General features: G+C 40.2%; 1 protein-coding gene across 1 annotated transcript; it reads right to left on the reverse strand.

Moving 5' to 3' along the window:
* Nucleotides 1-990: 990 nt before the first annotated feature.
* On the reverse strand, nucleotides 991-18189 carry slc25a32b (solute carrier family 25 member 32b). Its single transcript, XM_084385493.1, has 8 exons — nucleotides 18092-18189; nucleotides 17786-17951; nucleotides 12608-12758; nucleotides 10843-10928; nucleotides 4249-4403; nucleotides 3013-3126; nucleotides 2155-2300; nucleotides 991-1401 (listed from the first exon to the last, which is right to left on the reverse strand). Exons 2-8 carry the CDS (start codon nucleotides 17937-17939, stop codon nucleotides 1275-1277), a joined length of 933 nt encoding a protein of 310 aa, XP_084241619.1. The 5' UTR covers nucleotides 17940-17951; nucleotides 18092-18189; the 3' UTR covers nucleotides 991-1274.

The raw sequence follows: 18189 nt of genomic DNA on the forward strand, positions 1-18189 counted from the left end.
TGTGTGTGTGAAGTTTTAGCTCAAAATACCCCACAGATATTTTTATATCGCATGTTAAAATTGTCACTTTTTGAGGGTGAGCAAAAACACAGTTTTTGTGTCTGTCCCTTTAAATGCAAATGAGCTGCTGCTCCCGGCACAGGGGGAGGAGCTTCAACACCTTGTGTCCTTTTACCTCACACACACACACTGAAAATGTCAATGTTTATGTTCAAACCGGAGTCAGACAATGATGGAGAGACTCAAGAAGAAGTGACAACATGTAGAAGCAACAGGACATTTCTGAATGGTTAGTTGATGAATTTATGTAGATTATGTGGAGTTATCGTCTAGCCATTGATTAGCATAGTCTGTCATGATAATCTATAAATCGTGTTCCGGGGGCGGGGTTTATGTAAATTGTAGGGCTGGTGATGTCACTAACCCGGGAGGAATGTGGTGTAGTCTCTACCAGCCGTTTGTTGTAGTCCTTAAAAAGCGATTTCTTTAAAAGGAAATATATCCCTTTGCTTTGAACTTTGAGCGTTGTAACTTTGCAGATGTTGTTTATGATCAAACAGCAACATTACACACTAACTAAAGTTAGAAAAGTTTAATCATAATCAACCACCCCTTTAAAGTGCTTTTTTCTAGACAAGAGCCCAACTAAACACTGATCATCATAATGGTGACTCGTTCCTTCAGTGATTCTGCTTGTTAACATCAGGTGTTCATCACTAATGCTCAATCATCACTCAATTAATCACTAACAACTAACACTGCTTTAGAGTTAATTTTAACACTCTTAAGTGTGGACTCAAATAAACTAAGGACTGTTAATTTAACACTGGAGTTTTTTTGTGTGTGTATATGTAAGAATTTTCATGCATTAATCGCTTATTGTATTTTTTACGAATATGTGATGAATATTTCATATAATGTCCAGCCCTATATTTGCCACAATCATTATCTCCTGATTAAAAAGTTTAAACCTGGTTTGTTTTTTACACCTTTTAATTAGATGAAATAAACAACCTTTAAGAGAATATAACTTACAGCCACTTAAAAAAAACGTACATAATCAATCTGTCATGTCCATATTCAGCATAATGTCACACCAGCTGCAGTTTCTGGAGGAGTGACGACACATGTTACACTTCGAACTCTGTGGCATCATGCAGTTCAGTTTTCCAGAGAGGTTTTTCTGGTTGTTTTATTTATTTCTTTATGTCTGTGGACGCCAAACACTGTCGCTGACGGGGCGTCTGGTTCGGGTCCGGTTCAGGTCCGGTCGTTCACTGGTGCCGGTCCAGGAGGAATCGGGAAACGTTCTCATAAACCACAAAGGTTATGCAGCAGGCCGGAGTGACCCGGATCAGGTTTGGCACCATGCCTTTGTAGAAGCCCAACACACCCTCGTTTCTGAGCAAACACACACATATTACAGGAAAACTACATTCTACCAGAGAACAGATGTCAAACTTCCCCAAACTGATCAGTCTGAGCATCAAATCATCATATTAGAATGATTTCTGAAGGATCATGTGACACTGAAGACTGGAGTAATGATGCTGAAAATTCAGCTTTGATCACAGGAATAAATTACACTTAACTATATATTCACATAGAAAACAGCTGATTTACATTAGAATAATATTTCACTGTTTTTACTGTATTTTTTGATCAAATAAATGCTGCCGAAGAGACTATTTTTGAAGACATAAAAACTGTGATGTATAAATTGTGTGGTAACACTTTACAAAAATGTTCATTAGTTAACATTAGTACTAACAATGAGCAATCCATTTGTTATAGTATTTATTAATCTTTGTTAAAGTTAGTTAATAAAAATACATCTGTTCATTGTTTGTTCATGTTAGTTCACAGTGCATTAACTAATGTTACCTTTGATTGTAATAACGTATTAGTAAATGTTGAAATTAATATTAACTAAGGTTGATAAATGCTGTAGAAGTATTGTTCATTCTTAGTTCACGTTAACTAAGGTAGTTAACTAATGTTAACTAACGAACCTTATTGTAAAGTGATACCGATTGTGTTAATGTAGTTCAAAAGCATAAATGTGAAGTTTTGTCATTTTCTTTTAGTCATTTATATCCCCATTATTTGGTTTGCTTGTGTTGTGCTCGAGTGCATGTGAATCCCAGGCTTTACCTCCAGGTTCTCCGGACGACATCCACCAGTCCATCATACGTGTTGTGCTGATCCTGCAGACGCGCTCGCACCACCTGATACGGGTACGTCGTCGCCACTGCGAATATTTTGGACAAAGCTGCCATAGTAATGTATTCTAATGGATTCTGGAGAGAAAATAGAGCACAAAATACAGTGTGTAGTTTCTACAAACCCCATTACTGCACTGATAAATGTGGCTGTTTAGCATAACACCACTTAAAGGGGATCTATTATGCCTTTTACTAACTCTTGATGTTGTTCTCAGGCTCTACTAGAACATGTTTTCATGCTTGAATGTTCAAACAACATTATTTTCCTCATATTCTCTATTGTTGCGGCTCCTCTCTTCCCAGTCTGTCAGTAACGCTCTGTTTAGTTCCTGTCTCTATGAAGCCCCTCCTTCTGAAAAGCACACTGTGCTCTGATTGGTCGGCTGGAGCAGTGTGTTGTGATTGGTCGAGCGCTTCGAGTATGTTTGGGAAATGTCCCGCCCCTTACCATAACCGCCAGTTTAACACACTATTAACTAACTCAACCAGGCCCCGCCCCTTTATTCTGCATATTAATTATTATAATGAGGAATATTGTGACGTGTTCGTTCCCGGAAGAAACTCAAGACTACACTGGAGGCGTTTCAGGAGTTCAGAAACACTGACTCTGATATAAATGGACGTTTTCATGCTCATACATTAACAATACACACTAAAGAAAGATGAACATGAAAAAAAAAGCATCATAGCTGCTCTTTAAAATGATAAGGTCATGTGACAATGTAGCAACAGTTTGAACTGTTTATTGTTGTATAATGTGATGTTTGTGTGCATTGCTTATACTAACCAGTTTAGCATCTGAGTGCATGTTTCTATATTTATTATAATCTCTCTTCAGCTCTTCGTACGCCATGAACTGCAGTGCACCATGGGAGGTCCCAAACAAACCCGGAACAAACCCCTAGGGATCACAAGCGTTAACTCGGCTAGATGAAACAAACAAACAAACCCCACAGCATGAAGTGCACTGAAGCACAGTCAGAAATATTCCCATGCTTCCCTCTGAGTTCCTGATGCAACGGCTCCTCCTAGTGGCAGAGAGTGGATCATCATCCTGCACGCTGCCAAAAGCCCTATTCAGACGCTTGTTTCTCATCCGTAATAATAAATCTGCATGGCACCTCAGTGATAAAACTCATGCATTCGGATGGAGATTTACTATAGTTTTGTGATCCCACTGGTCACGTGATCAAACAGATGATTGTCTCTGTAAATAATGTCATATTGCTTGGAATAATAAGAATAAATTCATATTTAACTTAATAAATTTAGCGGCTACGCACTATAATAATTGTCTGTATTGTAATTTCTCTCAAAATGATGGATGTCATTTTAAAAATGTGGAAATAAGTTAATACAGCCTCTTATTAACATTAGGTAAACACAAAGCTGCTTGGTTTATTTTTTTTTAATGTAGGCTATATAATTGCTGTCATAATAACGGCCCATTTCAAATGTTTACGTGCTTTTCTTCTCTTAATCTTTTGAGCGGTGATGAAATATTGCTCTTGTAAATACTCTCCAGCCTTCAGTAATAGCCTACGCTAGATCTTTAAAATGCATTTGAATTAGTTGCAAATGCAACAGTTTTCGTACAGTGCCCTGCAGTGATCTAAAAGGACTTAAACGGTGAATTTTAAAGTGATCTCTTCTTGTAAACTCAGAGATGTGGATTCGGACGGCAATATAATCACCGACTAAATGTTGAAAATTCCGATACGTGTATCATGAGAAACAATTAGTGTCCGAATAGGGCTTTAGAAACCCTTTCTTTACTTCTTTTTTCTTTTTTTATTGCAGGAATACATACTTAAAATTGTACAAAATACACATATCGACAAAAAAATAAAAATAAAACGCAGAGAAACAATAATAACAATAAACAAAGAAAAAACAAACAAACATAAACAACAACAAAAAAGGTTAAGAAAAGAAAATCCACATAATTTGAAATGTATGTTCTCGTGTAATTGAACATCTTTTCCCTTGTATCTGGTATAGAAAGCCTGTGAGAGAGTGGTACCCGATAGAGTCCTGCGATCCCTTCGTGCCGGTATATTTTCCTCAGCGCATCCATCATCCCGGCGTACTGCTTCCCGGACGGGTCGGCGCTGTACTGCAGAACCAGCCGGGTCTTGGTGACCCAGATGGGATTGGTCAGGCACAGCGTCATCGCCCCTAACAGAGACGCACAGGATATAAAGTAAATGAAGGACAGATGTTGTAAAATCACTGCTGGCTCACAGCGACTCGTTTAAATGAAGGATGTGTCTAATTCAATTAGAGGAACCCGTGACACACACACACACACTCTTGATGTTTAGATTTTATACCATCCTCCAGATCGATTTGAACCGTGTCATGAAAAGCTTTTGATATTAAAGGTGTGATCAATACACGATCAAGATGGCGCCGCGGATGGCTGCCTCGGTGTGGAGCTCTCCAGTCATTGTGTTGTTTTTGTTCGTTTGTTCTGCGTTTAGTCATTCTTTTCCTATCAGTTTCACCAAAGACGAACTTCTGGACATTAGGAAACACACACCAGACAAGTTTTTTACAGATTTTGATTACTCAGACGTTTTACTGGACATTCTCGTTGGAGGGGCAGCGGTGTTGTTCAAACGCGCGGTCAGACGCAAACGCGGGAAGCGCGCCGGCGCGCTGGTTAAACTCCGCGAGCGCGGCCTCCGCACTGCACTACCCAGTATTCATCTTGCGAATCTCCGATCTCTTCCTAACAAAATGGACGAACTTCTTCTCCTCACCCGCACTATTAAGGACTTTTTAAACTCCGCTGCTCTGTGCTTCACTGAAACCTGGCTGAGTGAAGCCATACCGGACAACGCACTACATCTGCCGGGCTTCCAGCTGTTCCGAGCGGATCGCATCGCGGAACTAACGGGGAAAACGAGAGGTGGTGGATTGTGTTTCTACATTAACGAAAGTTGGTGTTCAGATGTAACAACACTGAAGAAGATGTGCTCTCCTAATTTAGAGGCGCATTTCATAAACTGTAAACCTTTCTACTCGCCGCGGGAGTTTTCCTCATTCATTCTCGCGAATGTTTACATTCCTCCAGATGCGTGTGTGAGCGCGGCGCTACAACAGCTGGCTGAACATATAGCTGAAATGGAACAAAGGTACCCAGACTCTCTTTTAATCATTCTTGGGGATTTTAACAAAGCAAATCTCTCCCGTGAACTGCCAAAATACAGACAGCATGTTACATGTCCTACCAGAGACAGTAATATATTGGACCACTGTTACACCACGATAAAGAATGCGTATCACTCCGTCCCACGGGCAGCTTTGGGGCTCTCTGATCACTGTTTGGTTCATCTTATACCGACCTACAGGCAGAAACTGAAATCAGCTAAACCTGTATTAAGGACTGTAAAAAGATGGACCAACGAAGCAGAGCAGGATCTACAGGCCTGCTTCGATTGCACTGATTGGACTGTTTTTGAAGCTGCAGCCACCGATCTGGATGAGCTCACAGATACTGTAACATCATATATCAGTTTCTGTGAGGATACATGCATTCCTACCAGGACATTCTTATCATTCACTAATGATAAACCATGGTTTACTGGGAAACTCAAACAGCTTCGTCATGCCAAAGAGGATGCTTACAGAAGTGGGGATAAAATCTTGTATAACCAGGCCAGAAACAAACTGACAAAGGAGATCAGAGTTGCTAAAAGAAGCTACTCTGAAAAGCTGAAAAAACAGTTTTCAGCCAACGACCCGGCATCAGTCTGGAGAGGCCTGAGGAACATCACCAACTACAAGTCACCATCCCCCCCATCTGTGGAGAATCAACAACTGGCTGACACTCTCAATGCATTCTATTGCAGGTTTGAGAAGCCCAGACTCACACCTCACACCCGCCCTGATGTGCACTTCACACATCCACCATCACCTCCTGCAACCCCTCTCCTCCCCCCTTCTGCCATCCAACCTGAGCTTAAGGTCTGTGTGGAGGACGTGAGCAGAGTCTTCAAAAAACAGAAGACTAGGAAAGCTTCAGGCCCAGACGGCATCTCATCTGCTTGTCTAAAAGCCTGTGCTGACCAACTGGCCCCAGTCTTCACGCAGATCTTCAACAGATCATTGGAGCAGTGTGAAGTTCCCTGCTGCTTCAAACGCTCCACTATCATTCCGGTTCCCAAAAAAACAAAAATCACTGGACTTAATGACTACAGACCTGTCGCTCTCACGTCTGTGGTCATGAAGTCGTTTGAAAGACTGGTGTTGGCCTATCTGAAGGACATCACCGGACCCCTGATGGATCCCCTTCAGTTTGCTTACAGAGCAAACAGGTCTGTGGATGATGCAGTCAACATGGGACTGCACTATATCCTGCAACATCTTGACAGACCTGGGACTTATGCACGGATCTTATTTGTGGACTTCAGTTCGGCCTTCAATACCATCATCCCTGATCTTCTCACAGCCAAACTGACTCAGCTCTCCATGCCATCCACAATCTGTCAGTGGATCTCCAGCTTCCTGACGGACCGGCAGCAGCTAGTGAGACTGGGGAAACTCACATCCAGGACCCTCACCATCAGCACTGGTGCCCCCCAAGGGTGCGTTCTCTCCCCACTGCTCTTCTCCCTGTACACTAATGACTGCACTTCTAAAGACCCCTCTGTCAAGCTCCTGAAATTTGCAGACGACACCACTGTCATCGGTCTCATCCAAAATGGTGACGAGTCTGCTTACAGACTGGGGGTTGAACAGCTGGCTGTCTGGTGCAGTTATAACAACCTTGAGCTGAACACACTCAAAACAGTGGAGATGATCGTGGACTTCAGGAGAAAACCCCCAGCACTCCCTCCTCTCACCATCATGAACAGCACTGTGGAAGCAGTGGAGTCATTCAGGTTCCTGGGCTCTACCATCTCCCAGGACCTGAAGTGGGCAAATCACATTGACTCCATTGTGAAAAAGGCCCAGCAGAGACTGTACTTCCATCGCCAGCTGAAGAAGTTCAATCTGCCACAGGAGCTGCTGATCCAGTTCTACTCAGCCGTCATTGAGTCTGTTTTAAGCACTTCCATCACTGTCTGGTTTGGTTCAGCTACCAAATCGGACATCAGGAGACTACAACGGACAGTCCGGACTGCAGAGAGGATTATTGGTGCCCCCCTGCCAACCCTCCAGGACCTGTACTCTTCCAGAGTGAGGAAGAGAGCAGGTAAAATCATCACAGACTCCACTCACCCTGGACATCCCCTGTTTGAACTGTTACCGTCAGGACGGCGACACAGATCACTGGCCACAAGAACTTCCAGGCACAGGAACAGTTTCTTTCCACAGGCCATTTCCCTTCTGAACACTTAACATGCCCCCCAAAGCATATGCCTGTAAGTGCAATACTCCCACTGTCTAGTGCAATAAACTCAGGTGATATTTATATCTATATTATTCATACTACTCAAAATACTGTAAATATGTTTATAATCTGTAACATGCGCTAGACTCCCACTGTCTAGTGTAATATTCTCTAATTCAGGTGATATTTATATTATTCATACTACTCAAAATACTGTAAATATGTTCATAATCTGTAAATGTTTATTCAGACTAAACCCAACTGTGACCCTACTTTTTTACTTTTATACTATTTTTATTTATTTTTTATATATTTTCATTCTTAGAATTTGTATTACTATGTTCTTGTTGTATTTGTATTTGTATTTGTATATGTGCACTGGAAGCTTCAGTACCAAGAAAAATTCCTTGTGGGTGCAAGCACACTTGGCAATAAAGCTCTTTCTGATTCTGATTCTGATTCTGATATAATGGCCTTTTCACAAGATGTAAAATGAGTCTCTGAGTCTGTCCCCGGAGTGTGTGTGTGAAGTTTCAGCTCAAAATACCTCACAGATATTTTTATATCACATGTTAAAATTTGCAAACACACACCTTTTTTTGTGTGTTCCTTTAAATGCAAATGAGCTGCTGCTCCCGGCACAGAGGGTGGAGCGTGTGTGTGTGTGTGTGTTAGCAGCTCCGATAAACTCACACAGACACACACTGAAAATTTCTACAACTTTTAGCCTTTTATGTTCAAACCGGAGTCAGACAATGATGGAGAGACTCAAGAAGAAGTGACAACATGTAACAACATTTCTGAACAGTTAGTTGATGAATTTATGTGCTTATGTGTCATTGATTAGCATATTCTGTCATGATGATCTATAAATCGTGTTCCGGGGTTTAAGCACATTTTAGGGATAAAGTTTTAGGGTTGTAAAGCCAAAATCCACATGAAGAGAGTCATTGCTGTCTCACAGCGACTCGTTTAAATGAAGGATGTGTCTAATTCAATTAGAGGAACCCGTGACACACACACACACACACACACTCTTGATGTTTAGATGTTATACCGTCCTCCAGATCGATTTGCACCCTGCTCGTGTCACGGAAAGCTCTTTCTGATATTAATGGACGAGTGGTGCTGTATCCGCTGGTTGATCTCAGATGAGAGACTGCTGGACTGATGATCGCTCTGATAATCACACGCCCATTAATATAAGAGTTCATTTCATTTCAGCAACTCTGTGTGATTCTAATCTGGTGTTGTTAAACTCTACTTGTGTTCCTGTACTATACTGAAGATTAGAGTTTTTTAATATAGATACCTGAACCTAAACAAAAATGTTTGTTTTATATATATATATATATATGCAAGTATACTTGTATGTGTTTGTGAGTATTTATATGTGTGTGTGAGTGAGTGAGTGAGTGAGTGAGGCCACATCCACACGAAGCCAGAGCTTTCCCTATCCGATTTTTATTTTATTTTATTTTTTTATCCGTAAACACGGCATCATCTCAAGAAATATCTGCGTACACACGAAACCACTGAAACCGACTCAAAACGATGTAGTATATATGCCAAATCAGTATGTGGCGCTGTAATTGTGCCACAGACATACACTAAAAACGGAGAAGACGACTTAAAGCATGCGCATAAACCTTGCGCACTGTATACAACAATAATATTAGGCACAGTAGCTTCTCAAGAACTTTATTGAAAAATATGAACAACCATAAATGGCCTGGTACAAAATATGAGTCACGAATCGATATTCGAGAGTTAGCGGACGCATAAAGCTTGCCACAAAGAACCGGCAAAAGTAATCATTATGAATATGTCAAATATAGCAAGGAGACATTTTAATTGTTTATTAATAAACTAGTGTTTTCTGTGTCAGTCACAGCTAAAGATGTTGACGATGCTGACTCGCCATCTTCGCAGTATTGTGAACGTGCCTAAAGAGAGAAATGCACATTTCATACGGATTACATAAGAGAGTTGCTTGTTTCTTTTCGGTTTGAATTGTTTTGTTTAAAAGTGGACATTTCAAGCTTTCTATAGATATATTTCTGAGTTTCGGTTCATTTATGAGACGAGCTCAGTTCACGAGCAATGCAAGTTATATCGCGCCTGCGCCTCCATGTCCTGATTAAATTGTCTGCTATATTTATTAAATCCAGGCAAATGGTTGATGAAACATTGATTAAAATTAAGATACAATTTATACAAAACGAAATTCACTTTAAAGACAGGCTTTATACAAAACAAAACTTAATGTAGTCAAAATTATGTCTCCAGATATATTGCGCTTCTTATGATTACTCACGCTGTTCACTTTTCATATAATCAACATAGATCAAATAAAAAAATAACATATTATTTACACATAAATATGAAACTAAATACATTTTCTTTAATGGCTACAACATGTAGGCCTACAGTACAGAGACATTTATTTGAGCGAACGCCGTTTTACCGGTGATCATGTGGGGCAGGGGTGCGTTTTTTGAATAATAATCAAATAATTCCCAGCAGTCGTCAAATATAATTTTTGCTTGAAACGCCCATCCCTACAAAATATGAAATGTCTTAATCAGACAAAAGACAAGCATCATAGCATAAGAAAGAAAATATAAATAGGCCTAAATAAAGAAGTAAAAAAAAATAAAATAAAAAATAAAGAAAAATACATTCAAGTAAATAATAAATAAATAAATAAATAAATAAATAAATAAAAGAGGCTCAGTAGCTTCTGCAGCACGAACACAAGCATGTAGTCGGCAATTGTTGCTGTGACTTAGCGGTGTCTGACTAGTTGACACTTGGTGTGATGACATCATCGTTTCTCAAAATGTACGGATTGGCCGTACACACGAAAACGCAAGGGTGGCGTTTTCAGATTTATCCACCTTGGGACCCGGGTAAAAAAAATAGCGGTTTCAGTCTCCGAAAACGTCGGATCCGTGTGTGTGAGAGAGAGTGAGTGAGTGTGCGAGTGAGTGAGTGAGTGAGTGAGTGAGTGAGTGAGTGTGTGTGTGTGACAGACAGTAGCAGTAGCATTATTAGGCTGCTGTCACTTTAAGACCGAATGCACGGATCTAACATACTGATACACATGTTTCCTTTCTCAACTGTTTACATTCATTCAAGACATAACCAACAGTGTTTACTAGGACACTCGCTGAGACAGGCATTACTGACATAACTTTGTGTGAATACATACATACATACGTATATGTACAGTGTTACGATTTAAGCACATGAGAATGTGAGAGTGAGCCTGACCTGCTCCAGCGGCCGACAGCAAGTGTTCAGTGGCGCTCAGCTCCTTCTGTCTCCGCTCTCTGGTGTACGCCTTAATCGCATTGTAACTACGAATATAAGAATAAGTTATATTACTTAAGAGATATATCTAACAGTATATTATATATATAAATATATATGTATGTATACCAGACCAGGGTTATTATAATGAACTAAAAATAAAACCATTAAAAAAACTTTCACTTGAAATTAATTTTAACTGAAATCATTTAGTGTAAAAAGCTGGAATAATAATTCATAACATTAACAACATGGTTTTTTACAATTATTTTAATATTTCTTGTTAATTATATTCTATTAATATGTTAAAGGGTTAGTTCACCCAAAAATTTAAATTCTGTCAGTAATTACTCACCCTCATGTTGTTCCAACCGCGTAAGACCTTCGTTCATCTTCGGAACACAAATTAAGATATTTTTGATGAAATCTGAGCCATGTTTCACTCCTCCATAGGCTTCCAGTGTGACCGAAACTTGCTGGCCCAGAAAAGTTATTAAAGAGATCGTTAATATAGTCCAAGTGACTCCAGTGGCTCAATCTTAAGTATATCAAGCGACGAGAATACTTTTTGTGCGCAAAAACAAACAAAAATAACGACTTTATTCCACTATTCATTTCCTTCTCTCTGGATGTCTAGTTGGTTTGCGTAGTGTTTTTGCGCAGCGCGTCTGTGTTACACGTCACCACGTAGGCTCACTATTGGCCGACGCCAGTCATGTGTGTGTTGCGTGATGACGTGCAACACAGACGCGCAGCGCAAAAACACTACGAGGCCCAGAGAGAAGGAAATGAAAAGTGGAATAAAGTCGTTATTTTTGTTTGTTTTTGCGCACAAAAAGTATTCTCGTCGCATGATAAACTTAATGTAGTGCCACTGTAGTCACTTGGACTATTTTAACGATGTTTTAATAACTATTCTGGGCCGGTGAGTTTCGGTCACACTGGAAGCCTATGGAGGAGTCAAAATTCTGTCAGATTTCATCAAAAATATCTTAATTTGTGTTCCGAAGATGAACGAAAGACTTACATGGTTGGAACAACATGAGGGTGAGTAATTACTGACAGAATTTTCATTTTTGGGTGAACTAACCCTTTAATACAGTTTTTTGCACAAAAAAGCAAATATATATATGCATAAAAACAATTATTTTCAACCTTCATTCTGAGTCTCTGTCTGAAATTATCAGTTTTAAGGCTTCTTTAAGGCTTGTCAATTATTTTGTATATATATATATATATATATATATATATATATATATATATACACACACACATTTGCATGTATAAATTAAAGATTTTTTTTTATTTATATATAAAATATGTATATTTATATAATATAAATTATATATAAATATATATACAGTATATACATGCAAATATTTCTTAAAAATAAACATGCATATGTGTGTGTGTATATATATATATATATATATATATATATATATATATATATATATATATATATATATATATATATATATATATATATATAAAATAATTATACAGTACACACACATATTTTATGTAAACACAAACTTTTATTTTGGATGTGATTAATCGTTGCCCAGCACTACAAAAGATTCAGGCAAATTAGATTTCTCATGTCACGACCCCTTTAAACTGATTTGGTAATAGACCACTTAATATGACACAATTACAATGTTTTAAAATACATACGAGATAAATACACACATGAAAGATGAATGCATGCAGAATAAATACATACAAGAAAAAGTAAAGCCCCCATGATGCTCCAGCACCCCAGATGTTGGGGGTGACCCCCTGATAAAGGCCCCGGAGCCCCTCCTGGAGGTAGATGCTCCTCATGCAGTGCAGGATGCCGGTGTATTTGGGTCTCACGTCCAGCCCATCACTCACTGCAGTGGGGAACATACGGAACCGTCGTGTAAAAGTGTTCGATTTAAAGGGATAGTTCTCCCAAAACTGAACATTAGCCCATGATTTACTCACCCTGAACTCATCCTAGTGTACATGACATTCTTCTCTCAGACGAACACAATCTGACCTGTCCTGGCTCTTCTGAGCTTTATAATGGCAGTGAATGGCTGGACATTTTTCTTACACAAACCACTTGCTTCAGAAGGCCTTTATAAAAAAAAGTGCAAGATAGATGGACAGATGCGCTTTTATGATGGACAGATGCGCTTTTATGATGGACAGATGTGCTTTTATGATGGACAGATGCACTTTTATGATGGACAGATGCACTTTTATGATGACAGATGCACTTTTATGATGACAGATGCGCTTTTATGACGGACAGATGCGCTTTTATGATGACAGATGCACTTTTATGATGGACAGATGCGCTTTTATGATGGACAGATGCGCTTTTATGATGGACAGATGCACTTTTATGATGACAGATGCACTTTTATGATGACAGATGCGCTTTTATGACGGACAGATGCGCTTTTATGATGACAGATGCACTTTTATGATGACAGATGCGCTTTTATGATGGACAGATGCGCTTTTATGATGGACAGATGCACTTTTATGATGACAGATGCACTTTTATGATGACAGATGCGCTTTTATGACGGACAGATGCGCTTTTATGATGACAGATGCACTTTTATGATGGACAGATGCACTTTTATGATGATAGATGCACTTTTCTTTTATGATGGACAGATGCGCTTTAATGATGGACAGATGCGCTTTTATGATGATAGATGCACTTTTCTTTTATGATGGACAGATGCGCTTTTATGATGATAGATGCACTTTTCTTTTATGATGGACAGATGCGCTTTTCTTTTATGATGGACAGATGCGCTTTAATGATGGACAGATGCGCTTTAATGATGGACAGATGCGCTTTTATGATGATAGATGCACTTTTCTTTTATGATGGACAGATGCGCTTTTCTTTTATGATGGACAGATGCGCTTTAATGATGGACAGATGCGCTTTAATGATGGACAGATGCGCTTTTATGATGATAGATGCACTTTTCTTTTATGATGGACAGATGCGCTTTTCTTTTATGATGGACAGATGCGCTTTAATGATGATAGATGCGCTTTTATGATGATAGATGCACTTTTCTTTTATGATGGACAGATGCGCTTTAATGATGGACAGATGCGCTTTTATGATGATAGATGCGCTTTTATGATGATAGATGCACTTTTCTTTTATGATGGACAGATGCGCTTTTCTTTTATGATGGACAGATGCGCTTTAATGATGGACAGATGCACTTTTATGATGGACAGATGCGCTTTTATGATGGACAGATGCGCTTTTATGATGGACAGATGCGCTTTTATGATGGACAGATGCGCTTTAATGATGGACAGATGCACTTTTATGATGGACAGATGCACTTTTATGATGGACAGATGCGCTTTTATGATGATAGATGCGCTTTTATGATGATAGATGCGCTTTTATGATGATAGATGCACTTTTCTTTTATGATGGACAGATGCGCTTTAATGATGGACAGATGCGCTTTTATGATGATAGATGCACTTTTATGATGGACAGATGCGCTTTTATGATGGACAGATGCGCTTTAATGATGGACAGATGCGCTTTTATGATGGACAGATGCACTTTTATGATGGACAGATGCGCTTTTATGATGATAGATGCGCTTTTATGATGGACAGATGCACTTTTCTTTTATGATGGACAGATGCGCTTTAATGATGGACAGATGCGCTTTTATGATGATAGATGCACTTTTCTTTTATGATGGACAGATGCGCTTTTCTTTTATGATGGACAGATGCGCTTTTCTTTTATGATGGACAGATGCGCTTTTATGATGATAGATGCGCTTTTATGATGGACAGATGCGCTTTAATGATGGACAGATGCGCTTTAATGATGGACAGATGCGCTTTAATGATGGACAGATGCGCTTTAATGATGGACAGATGCGCTTTAATGATGGACAGATGCGCTTTAATGATGGACAGATGCGCTTTAATGATGGACAGATGCGCTTTAATGATGGACAGATGCGCTTTAATGATGGACAGATGCGCTTTAATGATGGACAGATGCGCTTTAATGATGGACAGATGCGCTTTAATGATGGACAGATGCGCTTTAATGATGGACAGATGCGCTTTAATGATGGACAGATGCGCTTTAATGATGGACAGATGCGCTTTAATGATGGACAGATGCGCTTTTATGATGGACAGATGCGCTTTTATGATGGACAGATGCGCTTTAATGATGGACAGATGCGCTTTAATGATGGACAGATGCGCTTTAATGATGGACAGATGCGCTTTAATGATGGACAGATGCGCTTTAATGATGGACAGATGCGCTTTAATGATGGACAGATGCGCTTTAATGATGGACAGATGCGCTTTAATGATGGACAGATGCGCTTTAATGATGGACAGATGCGCTTTAATGATGGACAGATGCGCTTTAATGATGGACAGATGCGCTTTAATGATGGACAGATGCGCTTTAATGATGGACAGATGCACTTTTATGATGGATAGATGCACTTTTATGATGGACAGATGCGCTTTTATGATGGACAGATGCGCTTTAATGATGGACAGATGCGCTTTTATGATGGACAGATGCGCTTTTATGATGGACAGATGCGCTTTAATGATGGACAGATGCGCTTTAATGATGGACAGATGCGCTTTAATGATGGACAGATGCGCTTTTATGATGGATAGATGCGCTTTTATGATGGACAGATGCGCTTTTATGATGGATAGATGCGCTTTAAAGGGACACTTCACCCATTTGCATTAAGCTTTGTATTGTTAGAAACCCAGTCATATATTATAATAAATGTGGATTTTTCATCCATTTTTCCCTGAGATGGGAGAAATAAGGATTTAAGTGTTTTACTTCCTGCTTATTATGACGTAAAAATCATCATTTTGCGTCATAATAAGCAGGAAGTCACATTTCATTGAAAAGTGTAGAGACTACAGACACTCGTTCCTCATCTTTCCCAGGGGGCGGGAACCGCTCACGCTACAGGCCTATTACAGATCAGTGGGTGGGACTTGACTTTCTGAAAACTAAAAGCAATATCCTCCATCTTGTTTGGAAGCTAAGCTAACAGGCGCTGTGGAGACAGATGTAAAGTTATGACAATAGCGGAGGAGAGTGCTCAATATGATATAGAGGAAGAGGATTTCAGAAGTCTGATGCTTGAATCAGGTGTTTGTGGCTACCTTTACAAGCCGCATTATAGCGAAGAGCAGCCGAGGCAGAAGACCTGCCTGCCGCGGACGAGGAGCCCGGACTGGCTCGGGTTAGGGCGGACTGGTGGCGCCGGTGATCTCACTATGCAACTACGAACCGCTACGAACACAGAGATAGAGTCCGACTGTGGCAAAGAATTTCAACAATGACAACTTCTCCTGGATGAAATCTCTGAATCAGACGAGGACACGGACGTTTGTGTTGTGAATCAGACGAGGACACGGACGTTTGTGTTGTGAACTATCCTAGTTTCGCACCGCATCTGACTGAACATCCAGGTAACGTTACAATGCAATAATTCACCACTTCGAAAGAAATACAAATGAAGAGTAATTCACTAATGAGTTCGCCAACTAACTAGACATTTTGTGTGAAATTAATTTCAAGCTCTGGTGGTAGCTAGCCTTGTAGACGGAAGAGTTATTTCTCTTAGGCAGATATGCGCTTTCTGGATTAGTGGGAGTGGCTTGCGCAGCTGTGCAATGTGGTGCATTGTGGGAGTTGGTGTCTTTCATACAAATGCGTCCTGAAGTTACTTTCTTTCTTTCCTCGGCCAAGAAGGCACCAAATTCAAAATTAATTTTACATTTCGACTACATATATGACCCACTTTCAATAAAGATCAATGTTCCCATGGGTGAAGTGTCCCTTTAATGATGGATAGATGCGCTTTTATGATGGATAGATGCGCTTTTATGATGGACAGATGCGCTTTAATGATGGACAGATGCGCTTTAATGATGGACAGATGCGCTTTAATCATAGACAGTATATAAACTGGACACAGCGACCCCATTGGATTCAACGGAGGCAAGTGAAGTCAATTAGAAGCACTAACTTCCTGATGGTCGAGCGTACTGCGCAGACTCACACTGAGCTTGACGACGTAGATGTGACGTGAGCAACCCGTCTGTCTTCTAGTAGCTGTGCCAAGCGAAATCTGAATCATTCCCTTCCGAAACTTGCAGAGACGGAGAGTGTGAGTAGGAGGTGTCCATGAGCTAGGAGCAGGAGAAACTTTTGCTAAGTATTCTGATTAATTACTTTGCCATTTTGCCTCCACGTCCCCCCGATTGCACGCGAGCTTCTCCTCCTGTCCATACGGTAATCTCTCTACTGTGCGACAGAGAGTCGCGTGGTTATGACGCAATCGTTAGCCTAGTTTTACAAAAACTGCTTCTACGGGGCCATAATGTAAGATACAAGGTAATGGAGCCTTTTATACATTTTCGTGTTTCTTTAGAAATAAATAATGGACAAATGGAGTCTTTAAACGCCTCAGATGTAAAGTTATTCGCTGTCAAAGTGACGGCAAAATGAATGGGAGTCAATGGGATGCTAACAGCAGGTGATGGTCTGATAGCCAATGGCGGCGCCCGGGGAAGCTTCAACATAATATGAAACGCTGCCCCCCTGGCTTTAATGATGAATAGATGCACTTTTATCGACTTCAAAACAGAAAAAGCAATTCACTGCCATTATAAAGCTCGGAAGAGCCAGGACATTTTTTACCATAACTCTGATTGTGTTCATCTGAGAGAAGAATGTCATACACACCTAGGATGACTTCAGGGTGAGTAAATCATGGGCTGATTTTTATTTTTGGGTGAACTATCCCTTTAAAACTGATCAACATGTCATTAGCTGTAAGTTTTGGTTTTGAAATCATACCTGCAAACCTGATCTTGACCAGATCCAGGGGGTGAAGCACGAGTGTGGACGCCACGCCTCCGCTCAGACCCGCGAGGAGGTTCTCGAGCTTCCCGTGACTGAAGAGACTCCTCGGGCCCGGAGAACCCGAACCCGATACGGGACTGGAGCTCATGACCCTCCGATGCTGCGGTTCAACACACTAAATCACATACTGTATTCAATACATTCCTCGATCATTTCAAACCGGTTCTACTAGTAAATATGTTTATGGGATCTGCTATCACAGCTGCTTTCAGTAAAAATCAATGGTGTCCGTGACCTTACCGGTTAATGTCAGATCATGTACAGTGACAGCAGCGATGATTCGGAAACATGCTGAAACTGGAACACGCCGCTGTACACAGCACCAACTGCGCATGTGC

This window comes from Rutilus rutilus (assembly GCF_951802725.1).
Source record: "Rutilus rutilus genome assembly, chromosome: 17".
Classification (NCBI taxonomy): Eukaryota; Metazoa; Chordata; class Actinopteri; order Cypriniformes; family Leuciscidae; genus Rutilus; species Rutilus rutilus.